Genomic DNA, 12,038 nt, shown 5'->3' on the forward strand with positions numbered 1-12,038 from the left:
ACCGTAATGTATTATCTATGTTTAATCGTGACTCTTTCTCATCATAATAATTATCATTTTAATAAGTGACTTGATTAATAATTTAGTGTTGAATATTTTTGAAGTGGGCAACATTATAAAAAAAAACATTGGCGGGAAAATTATGGTGCTCTTCTTATACAGAAGAATCTCCCTGGAACCGAGACCATTTTTATAACTTTATCTTACATTATTAATTATATTTTAATTATGTTTATTACACTAAATTACTTCATATACAGCTCGTATTAATACATTGTACAATTACTAGCAAATAAGTTTAGCCTAAATTAGTAAATGTTAATAAATTACCCAATTTCTGAATCCTTTTTGGGCGGCGTCTAAAGGATCCTCTGCTGCCAACATGGCAGAGGACAGCATGATGCACACCAGGATGATATTTCCAAATGTCGAAGATGCTGACATCTTATAGCAGAATACACGAAACCTAATATGACGTGAAATTTGTAAAATTCATTGATAAACTAGTTGGCATATAAACTATTACAAACATTGATCACATTTATTAAACTATGCAAAATAATAACGACAAAACATAAATTTGCGTAGTTCGATTACATTTATATATTTTATACAATGTATATTTGAAATATGAATGACATTAATGGAAATTTATTTTCGTACATATTTTTACTAAAACACAGATTTTCAGCGCATAATAAAATTTTAGTTATAACTAAATCAGAAATAACACATTAATCTAAATCATGCAAAATAATTAGATATAATACTATAAAAAACACATGTTAAAACTCGCATGCTATATTGGAAGCTTTAAAAAATAAAAATTGTCATGCTCTAAAATTTCGGCATGTTCCAAAAAATAAATAATTAAACAGCTAAGTTTCGTCTAAACTATTTCAATTAACTTTCCATTGTCTATATTCATGCTCCACTAACTGACGTCTACGGACAAACCTAGCCGCTAACATCAGAAAATTGGAGGTACCCTGCCATCTCATTGTAAAAATCAACTCAATTTTAAATAATTTTGAAAATTTCGAGGACAGCACACGTGCAAGTCATACAGGAAACGGAATGGTAGATAAACTTATTTTAAACGTTAACAATGATCAATGTAAAAGTAAATATCAGCCAATGAATGCACGCCAATAGGGTCACAATGAGACACGGGTACCGAATCACCAATCACCTGTTCGTTGGTGAGAATACGAAGAAACTACTAGCGTTCGGTATTGGCGGCGTCTGATTTGGCATATTCAGTTCAGATATCCGCCGCGGTCTAGCGGTTACAAGCGTTCCCTCCTCTTCTAACTCGCCACCATCTTTGTGAGATAGAAATATACAATATTCCTCTGGTAAAACTTTCTAGCTACTTATATTTACCTTAAAATATAACCGTTTACCTTTATAATTTATATAAAATTAATGTGTTCATGCCGAAATGTTTTACGTGTGCCCTCTCTGCGAGATTAAAACGCCTAAGTTTTAATCAAATGATATGCAAGTAAATAAACATAAGTGATTAGCTAATAAATTGTGAGAATAAAATTAATCATATAAAATAACATAAACAGCTCAAATTATTAAAGTTGTTTAAGACAAAGGCATATATATATTTAAAAAGAATTGACTCCAATGACCTACCGATATTGAATGATATTTTGAAATTCAAGAATGATATAACGGTCGTCATGAGAGCCAAGGAAAATAAAAAAAACGAAGAGGCAGATAATTAAACATCTAATCGAAAGCGTCGCTCCCCCGCGGTCCCTAACCTGTTGTCTTTTGAAAATATGAAGAAGGAGGTAGCATCAGGGATCGGCTTGGCCGAGTCCCGGATGTCGACCTCCGACAGGCGCCGCGGCCGCGCCGAGGACGTCGTCGGCTTGCGTTTCAAGCGCGGCTCGTCCTCGAACTCTGTGTTCACTATTTCGATTGGATTAACGTCACGTTCCTCTTGCCAATTTTGTGAAGATTTGTAGAAACATTTTTGGATTCCTACATTTTTAAGTGATTCGATTCCTAGGTTCAAATCACGTATTTACATTGTTTACCTCTTAGATAACGCTCTGGGTAAATAAATACCGCTTTCTGTTCTAAATTGTAAATCACCTACAATTAGGCTTAAACCTTATTTTAAGTATTATTGTAGTTTTTTTAACAGTACAATGTTATAACTACCATAAATGTAATTTTAAGTATTAGATACTAAATTTAATTCGATATAAGTATGATACCATTTAAAAAAACATTAATATTAAATACGAGATATATTACCTATATGGTTTCTTTGATGATTCTCCATTTCTTCCGCTTCTTGTTCTTCCTCGATTCTCTCTTCATTCTCCTCATCAATTTCAGCATCTTCTGCATCTCCTTCTATTTCTTCTTGCTGTTCACCTTCCGATCCTGTTTCTTCATAGTCCCTTTCAGAGCTGCGATCACATTATTATTTAATATGTAGATACTTAATCTCAAGTTCTATTATTATTGGTGTCTTATAAATTGAATTTTATGTTGAATATTTTTTACAGTTTGTAAGCCATACTTATCAGTGGTATAGGCATCGTCGTCGTGGATATATTCATCATCTGTGTCTGCAAGTGCGCCCTCTACTTCTCCTGGATCTTCTTCTTTCTCTTCTGCGCCCTGCTACAATTTTTAAACAAATTAAATGTAAATGTGATAAATATTTAATAACGGTAGAAGTATAAATTACTGTATCATTAGAAATATTACTTACACCTTCTTCTTTTTCAATATTGGTCAACGATTCTGCATCAGCCAAGTTGTCAACAGCGATGGCCAAGAAGACGTTCAGTAGAATGTCTGTTTTGCGGTTCAGAAAACTATTTTTGTGTCACGAATAATAAAGCAGCGTGAATGGATAATAATAAGATATATGTATTTTGCAAAATTGTCATCTGAACGCTAGAACCCTTTGTCGGTGTTTGATGGAGTCAATGATTCACCGGCTAACAAGCGCAATCGACACTTCTCGAGTAGTGGTCGATCAGTTCGGTCGAATATAGAAATGGACGTGCAGACCAGATTATAACTAAGCGATTGATTTATAAACGAGTTCATTAATCAACTGTTACCAACATTACCCATCGACATCCACTGCTTGAAACCTCCGTCGTATAAGTATTGTAAAAAGGATACAGTTACCGCAAATAAAGAGTATGATGAAGTAGATGCAGGCAAGTATACCAAAGGTGCCGACTCCACCATACGCCTTGATACCTTCGTACATCACCGCATTCCAATCTTCACCTGTTAAGATCTGGCAGATAAAGAAACAGTTAACATTTGAAGCATAAAAGTCTAACTGTGTAAAAATGTTTAACGTTTTAGAAGGACCAACTATATTTATGTAATTAACATTTTATGGTAGGTTATGAAAACTATTTTATATGGGTATTTGTAAAAAATAAGGCTTGAACAGCTTTGAAAAATAAGCTACACATTTAAATAAAAGAAATTGTCATTACCTGAAAAACCGTGAGCAACGCTTGCCAAAAACAATCGAAATTGTGGCGATCTTTTTCCTCCACCGGGTCATAGTTGAACTTCCCACCAAAAACCTGGAATAAATAATAGTCACGAGAGTAATTAAGTAGTTCATACTAATGCATGTTGCTTATAATGAATGAATACATCTGAGAATTTTCTGATATATCATTGTAAATTTAACTATTTGCACAGTCGCAGTCACCAAGGCCAGGAAATTTTTAAACTGGGGTAGAAATGGAATATTTGGTAGGTAGTATTTTACCTGCATGCCCAACAGCGCAAAGATCATGATAAAGAGGAAGAGTAGCAGCAGCAGGGATGCGATGGACTGGATCGAGTTGAGCAGAGATGCCACCAAGTTAGACAGCGAACGCCAGTACCTAATAGAGCGTCAAGCCATTACTAATAATATGCATTTAGATCAATCAAATCGACGATATTGACATTTCAATAGTATTGAAGAACAAATGCCCATATCCTTTTCCAATCGAAGAAAGAACAAAATTGTTTCGTACGACTTTGTTCTTATTTCCAAAGTTTCGATAAGATGATTTATCGATATTATGATTTTATCGATATTTATACCATAGATTAATCACCTCTCGACTAATGATTGCATCAATTCGACGTCAAATGTTGTTTATTTATTTTTTGACCTTTCGTGGTTGGAAAAGTCTGTTTATTTACTTTAATATATATTTTAATAACAACGAAAACTCTCATAGAAAGATCTTTTACGTAACTACATATATACCATGATATTATATGGTCACATACTTGGTAACCTTGAAGACGCGCAGCAAGCGCACGCAACGCAGCACCGACACGCCGAGCGGCGGCATCAGCTCGCTCTTCGTGAGCACCATCTCGCTGATGGAGCCCACCACCACGAAGCAGTCGAATCGGTTGAATAGAGACACGAAGTAGCCCTGAACATCAACGTATCGAGATTTATTCAAATATTAAACTTTAATAAATATGAGACAACATCACATACATTACTCTGATCCCAATGTAAAAGTAGCTAAAGCACTTGTGTTATGGAAAACCAGAAGTAACGACGGTACCACAAACACTCAGTCCCAAGAAAACATAGAAAACTAATGATAATCTACATTGACTCGGCCGGGAATCGAACCCGGGACCTCAGAGTGGCGTACCCATGAAAACCAGTGTACACACCACTCGACCACGGAGGTCGTCATACACTTGATAGTCACCAGGGATTAAATATAATAAATAGTTTTAATTGGGGTTATTAGTCCTGAAAGAGCCGAGATGGCCCATTAGCTAGAGCAAGTACATCTAAACTGATGATTGTGGGTTTAAACACAGGCAAGCATCAATGAATTTCCATGTGTTTATTTATAGTTGAAATTTCATCTCGAGCTCGGTGGTGAGGAAAACATCGTGAGGAAACCTGCTTGTGCTTTCAACAAAATTCTGCCACTCGTGAATTTACCAACCTGCATAGCATAGTAATAGATCGGAATATTCTTCTAACCTTCTCCTCAATGGGAAAAATGAATAGTGTAATAATAATACTCATCGACCTTTGCCTTTAATAATTCATACAGATAAATTACTCTAATAATTGTTATAAGAGTAATTTATCTTTATGAATCAACTAGATTATCTTAAATTAACAAGAAACTCACCTGTAAACCTAAACTGTACATTTTGACCAACATCTCCAATGTAAAAAGTGCAACGAACATCGCATTTCCATATTCTTGAAAGTGATCGAGCCATGTTGGCTGTCTGCAAACAAAGAATGTAGGACAGGCCAAAATCACGAGACAGTTTTAAAAACAATTAAAGACAGGGTTTTGTAAAATACTCAGACAAATTGTAATTGAGAGCTGAGATGACCTAGTAGTTAGAATGCGTGCATCTTAACCGTTGATTTCAAGTTCAAGCCCAGGCTAGCACCACTGTATATGTATATATGCTTAATTTGTGTTTATAATTCATCTCGTGCTCGGCGGTGAAGGAAAACATCGCGAGGAAACCTGCATGTGTCTAATTTCATCGAATTCTGCCACTTGTGCATTCCACCAACCCGCATTGGAACAGCGTGGTAGAATATGTTCCAAACCCTCTCCATAATGGGAGAGAAGGCCTTATCCCAGCCATGGGAAATTTACAGGCTGTTACTTTACTCTACAGACAAATTGTTCCTCTTAATTTTGATTTAAACCTGACAATTTCACGATATGGAGAGATGCTCACTGGTAGTGCTCGCTGGCCAGCACGACGGTGTTGAGGAACACGAGTACAATGATCAGCCAGTAGAAGGTCTGCGACTTCACGGCGCGTCGACACGCCCGCTTCATACGACGGTTCGCCTTGTCGAAGTCCTTCTTCCACAGTTTGCCAATGGAAATTTTCTGTTGCTCGACCGGTTCTATACCTAAGTGGTCCGTTGAATCGTTTTCTGTTTGGTTCTGACCTAAAAATGTTGTGTAGCATAAATGAACATATAAAATGCGTTACGAAAAAATTAAATTTAATAAGCCATTTTTACTAGCTTATTTTTTGGAATTTACGATTAGCATTAATTTTAAGAAATGTTTCGAAGAATGTACTCTAACTACTCTTTCTTATGAATATTTGATCGTGACAGTAAATCAATTCTGCGTTAAAAAAATACTCAACATGTTTCCAATTACAAAAATTTCGAACTTCCATAAACCGAGATCGATTCCCTTAAGTCATTCTAGTTCTCAACTACATACGTTGTATAATATAAAAAAATATAGTTTTTTATTCATCAAAAATGTTAATATTCTATTCGTCATTATATATCAGTCAGTCAGTTAGATATATATCAGCAACTTGTCGGTTTCATCTAGCGAATGATTAAGAGTTAAAAATCAATATTACTTGTTTACCTATTAAGTTACCAATGACATAATCTCTCTTTTGATCTACTGGGTCGTGTTGGTCTGCGAGAGGTTCCAGATATTCGGCCTGTGTAATCCAGTCTAGATAACCCTTAAGATCTTCTTCTAGCTGCTGTTTTTCTCTTAACTTCTGAAAATCTCCTCGGTTTTTCGCTTTCTCTCTTTCTTTGGAGAACTCTCTGAAATTAAGTTATATACTGAGATGTGCTGATAAAATTGTGGAATCTGTGTATATTAACGAGGATAAATATAATGTCATAATATATAATATCTATGTTGTCTAGACTACTTAGTGTTCCTGTCATAAGTATTGTAAAGTTAGAAGAATCAAACAATATAATAATCGAACAATATAAATATCACAACAGCATATATGTATATCTACCATTATTGCATTCACAGTATTTGGTGGAATTTTATGCTAGGGTTTTGTACCCATCTGGATAGCACCTACTAATTAGATATTTTGCCACCAAACAGCAAAAGATATTTAGTATTGGTGTATTGTTTGAACGTTGTGTGAGCTAGTGTAACTACAGGCACCAGTACATCTCCACACCCAAGGTTGATAACGGTTTGGCGACGTAAGTTATGGTTACTATTTCTTACAGCGCCAATATCTACGGATGGCATAGTATGACCCAAAACATTCAGATCACTAACAAATACTTGTTTTAGCTTAATCTTATGTTTATTATGAATCACTTACCCAGACAACACACCGAGAATAAGGTTCATAACGAAAAATGCTCCCAATATGACCATAGATACGAAATAAATCCATTCCCAGCTGTTCCCCATCGCGTCTTGGATCTAAAAAATAGTTGAAATATTTCAATTTTATAACGGTTTAGTTGAAAATCAAGCAATATCGTAAATTATTTTACGTCTTTTAAATTATTGTATATAAGTATTTTTTTCTTATGATATGCTGTTATCAGTTATACATTACGTAGTTATAGATAGTTTTACATTATGTTAAGTGTACTACTTGTCTCTTGATATTATAATAATTGATGGCATATACAACATTGTTCAAATCAAATCAATTTGTTTCAAATAAACTTCACAAAGAAGTGTTTTTGAATCGTCGATATTTAAATACTACCAGCATTCCGTAAAGCAGCCTCCAACGATAAGAAAAATCTAATCCAAATTTAATAGTTTAGGAAAATTGTTATTTATATAATGTAATATTTTATTATATGGATAGTACCCTAGCCAATTAAACAAAACCTTTTACTCTTACATTATACATGACATCTGTCCAGCCCTCTAAAGTGATGCATTGGAAGACGGTGAGCATAGACAAGCCGAAATTGTCGAAATTCGTGATGCCGAAGTTGGGACCGATCCAACCCTCCCTGCATTCCATTTCCTCACCAATCATTGAACAGTTGAAACCATTATCCAAGTCACATGGATGAGGATTATCCATAATTTCATCTGGAATAACAATAACACATAGCATTTAAAAACAGAAAAGTAAAATATGTATACAGAAAAACCAATTATTATAGAGAATCCATGATAAGCTAATTCTGTAAACGGTCTACCAATTTCCTGCACGACCTTTATGCAGAACAAATAAACAGAGGTTTTCATTATAGGACGATTTTATTTCTGATAAATTAAATGGTGCGGGAAACTAAATAGTATTTAGATTGATCCGAAATTTTCGTTAACGATAGGATAATTGGGTGAGCAACAGGTTGTTTTATCCACTGAGACTTTCTTGCAGTTCTTACAACTAGTTTCAAATTATGCCAGTGAATGTTATTTCCAAATCGTAGCATATGTTATATCATGAGAAATGTTCTATTTTTAATAGAAATAATTATATTAAGATAAAATCGTCAAAATAAATGGGGATATCCAGTAATCAAATACATAAGTAATGTTTAATGGAATTGCATAATTTTTCGAGTTACTGAAGAATAAATGACTGAAATGTAAAAACTTGGACTTTATCATTATATAATATCTTCAGTTCTAAAGTTGAGAACAACGAGTGGTTAAACCACGTGCATTTAATTGAAGATTACGAGCCCAAAGTGCAAGGCTATTAGGTTTTATGTAACATTTTAATTCGTTGAATCATCTAGTAAAAGTAGAGTATCTTTTCTATGAAATTCTGGTGCATTTTTGAATAATAAACATTTTGGAATAAACGTTTTGGGAGAAAGCTCTATAGATGAGCAAGCCTTTTTCCAACAATTGGTCATAAATAGCGATTTTCACATATAAAATATACAGACAAAGATTTTCCAACATATTATTATTTACTAGTAGACGGCTTTGCTCGCATTTTAGGTTGTCATGTGTTAGGCAAAAAAGTAGCATATGTCCATAGGAGGTCAAGTTTGCTTCATATCATAGTACCGCTGTTTTGATAGAGCGACAGACAGACAGACAGACAGAGTGACTTTTACATTTATAGTATTAATATAGACAATTTAGAAATAAATACAATAATTAAAGTAGTAATGGTTCGACGACCTCCGTGGTCGAGTGGTGAGTACACCGGTTTTCATGGGTACGCCACTCCGAGGTCCCGGGTTCGATTCGCGGCCGAGTCGATGTATATTATAATTAGTATTCTATGTTGTCTGAGATCTGGGTGTCTGTGGTACCGTCGTGACTTCTGATTTTCCATAACACAAGTGCTTTAGCTAATTACATTGGATCAGAGTAATGTATGTGATATTGTCTCATATTTATTTATTTATATTATTGAATGGTAAGCAATATAAAAATATCACCTGTTAATCTGTTGTAACACGTTTTATGCATCTTTCCCGAGAACAGTTCGAGACCGATGATGGCGTATATTATGATGACAAAGATAACCAGCAGCGCGATGTGAAGTAGCGGTACCATTGCCTTCAAGATAGAATTCAAAACGATTTGTAAGCCTGGAAAAGAAATGAATGTGTGTTACATCTGACTTATTAAATTTATTTTAGAGGATGAAAGATCGAAATATGATCACGAATCCATTTTGACCAGAGACGTTTGTGAATACATCGTCACGTGATCGATTACAACAGACCCCTTGTTTTTAGACCTTATTGTGATGTTTAATTTCTTTCTAGAACCAAGAATCAATAATATTTAGTACAAGGCTAAATTAAAAGAGAAGATTGATCTATCTTAGGCTGAGAACTTTAATTAGTATCAGCATTTTGGCTCATGGTCACTCTTTGGGTCCAACTAAATTCAATAAACCTTAATGCTTATCGACCCGCGTTGGGAAATAGCATTAAACCTTTTAATATGTAAGCCTGGTTCCAGCTAGAATGGGTGAGCCTGATCTTACTGTATTTGGAACATGAGATGGTTGGAACGCCGGCATCTTAGCCGATGATTACGGGTTGAAACCCAGGCAAGCACCATTGAATATTCATGTGCTTAATTTGTGTTTATAATTTATCTCGTTTTAGGCGGTGAAGGAAGACATCGTGAGGAAACTTGGATGTGCCTAATTTCATAGAAATCCTGTCACATGTGTATTCCACCAACTTTCATTGGGAAAATTGGTCGAATATGTTCCGAACCTTCTCCTCAAATGGAGAGGTCTGAGACCAGCAGTGGGAAATTTACAGGCTGTTGTTGTTACTGTATTTTATGCTGAAAATTAAAATAGACACATGTGTGTAATCCATTGCTATTCAATCATGTCATCTGCTCGGAGACACGGAAGGGATCAATATGCACGAAGCTGATCCGGTTACTGACCCGACAAATTATTTAACGAGCGTTATAAATCAATTTGTAAAGCTGCAACTGTTAAATCATTTTGCATCCGATATCGGTTTTTATTTTTTATGATGATGCTATTTTTGGGTAAGCGTCAATTTTAATTTTATGTAAAGAATATACTGTGTGGGATGGTTCGTGAATTTATCGATGTAATAAGGAAAATTATTCAAAATAAAGTATATTATAGATAAGTAAGAATGAATAAGTCCATTGCTAAATATATTAATTCGACATGTTAAGAGATCTAGGGTTTATAGACAATTAGTAGTCGCCCGCGGCTACGCTGACGTTTTAGGGTATTGGTTGTCATGTTAGGCTAAAAAAGTAACCTTTGTCCTTTCTTAAAGAGCAAGTTTGCTTCATACTAAATTTTATCAAATTCGGTTCTACGGTTCGGTCAAGAGCGACAGACAAACAGACAAGCAAAGTTACTTTCACATTTATAATATTAATATATATGTGACCATCAACTACCATTTTACCTAATGTCTTATTATACTTTAAAAAAATACATACATATTTAAATATCATTGGGATTTTGAGTATTAATGAATGCGATACAAATTCAATGGGTTAAAAACAACTGCAAAACATACATTACTGAACACGTTTTCATGTCAACAGCTAAGTACTCACTGGGAACGCCTGACACAAGTCTCAAGGGTCGTAAAACTCGAAACGCTCGCAGAGCTTTCACGTCGAACGCATCTTTGAAGATACTAGATAGTACTGTGCTCACCATGCTGAAAGAAAAATCGTGTAGGTAGTTACAACTTCTCTATTTAAAAGAATATGTTTTTGCTTCATTTGGCTATTTATTGTCGAGATTCACTAATGATAAGTGAGTTATACATTGTTTTTATTATGCAGCAAATTAAGAAAAGTAAGATATTCACAAAATTTTATATTCATTTGTGTGGAGTTGATATTATTCACATACACACACACACACAAAACTAAATATAGGTATGTAAATTCTTCTTTACAGTTTACACGAAATATATGGAATAAAAAGTTTTCCTTTTAGTTACAACTTTCTAGGTAATGATCAGAATTGATGGTAAAACCTCAAGGAATTGTCACGTTTCGTTATACGAATGACGTTGAGAGAAAGAGACCTACATATTTAAAAAGTTTCGCTTTTATTATAGATCTCTTCATTAATGAAGGCGACTAACGAAGATAATCTAAATGGTATTTAATTGTCCTCTCTATTCCTACATTAGTCTTCTCACTCACACTACGATGTCTTGTCAGTACGAGTTTCATAAGGATAAATTTGCCTGGAGAAACACGACTTCGTAATAAAATAAATGTAGGCGTAAATTGATATTTATTTATTTCTCCGCAATCTTTTTGTCCGTGTTTTTTTATGTCAGTTGCATTTCGTAGTGTAAAATTTTATTCATTACTACTATTTATATGTACAAGAATCTAACGTTATTTTTTTTAATAAATAATAGACTAATGACTAATTAAGTTTTTATTATCTGTGGATAAATGAAAGGTACTTTTGGCGGGCTAAAAAATAAAATAAAAATGGCAGGTTTTTCTAATTCATTACAAATATAAAAATCAGAATTACTAAGTACAAATTTTAATAAAACAATTAAAGTAATTGGAACATTTAAATAAAACTAATTATAACGGATGAATCGCGTATATTGATTATTTTTAAACATCCCGACGTTTCGAGCACTTTGCAGTGTTCGTGGTCACGGGTAGACTAAGATGACATTTGTCTATTCTATGTCTTGAGACCTATCAAGAGTAATATCCCTTTACAAACTGCAGGAGTATATAAACTCGAATGTGAGTGTGGTTTATCTTACATAGGCCAAACAAAGAGAA

At 34.3% G+C, this 12,038-nt stretch overlaps 1 protein-coding gene across 17 annotated transcripts in view; it reads right to left on the bottom strand.

Annotated features, from left to right (window-relative positions):
- Window positions 1–12,038, bottom strand: part of LOC124540440 (muscle calcium channel subunit alpha-1-like) — a 108,040-nt gene that overhangs the window by 16,935 nt on the left and 79,067 nt on the right. For 13 of the 17 annotated variants that reach the window (XR_006967144.1, XR_006967143.1, XM_047118002.1 and 10 more), the window contains exons 6-21: window positions 10,824–10,930; window positions 9,188–9,340; window positions 7,675–7,871; window positions 7,135–7,238; window positions 6,414–6,604; window positions 5,752–5,971; window positions 5,178–5,280; window positions 4,297–4,448; window positions 3,782–3,899; window positions 3,498–3,590; window positions 3,169–3,289; window positions 2,747–2,832; window positions 2,552–2,655; window positions 2,281–2,438; window positions 1,779–1,929; window positions 331–466 (exon numbers count right to left, since the gene is read on the bottom strand). Coding sequence is in view for 15 of the 17 variants with exons in the window: in XM_047118002.1 (XP_046973958.1) it covers window positions 331–466; window positions 1,779–1,929; window positions 2,281–2,438; window positions 2,552–2,655; window positions 2,747–2,832; window positions 3,169–3,289; window positions 3,498–3,590; window positions 3,782–3,899; window positions 4,297–4,448; window positions 5,178–5,280; window positions 5,752–5,971; window positions 6,414–6,604; window positions 7,135–7,238; window positions 7,675–7,871; window positions 9,188–9,340; window positions 10,824–10,930 (2,194 nt within the window). In the remaining 2 variants the exon portion in view is untranslated. Of the gene's footprint in view, window positions 1–330; window positions 467–1,192; window positions 1,326–1,778; window positions 1,930–2,280; window positions 2,439–2,551; window positions 2,656–2,746; window positions 2,833–3,168; window positions 3,290–3,497; window positions 3,591–3,781; window positions 3,900–4,296; window positions 4,449–5,177; window positions 5,281–5,751; window positions 5,972–6,413; window positions 6,605–7,134; window positions 7,239–7,674; window positions 7,872–9,187; window positions 9,341–10,823; window positions 10,931–12,038 lie in introns of all 17 variants that reach the window. The other 4 variants (XM_047118004.1, XM_047117999.1, XM_047118003.1 and 1 more) reach the window with 1 other exon arrangement.

Source organism: Vanessa cardui, chromosome 25, assembly GCF_905220365.1.
Source record: "Vanessa cardui chromosome 25, ilVanCard2.1, whole genome shotgun sequence".
Classification (NCBI taxonomy): domain Eukaryota; kingdom Metazoa; phylum Arthropoda; class Insecta; order Lepidoptera; family Nymphalidae; genus Vanessa; species Vanessa cardui.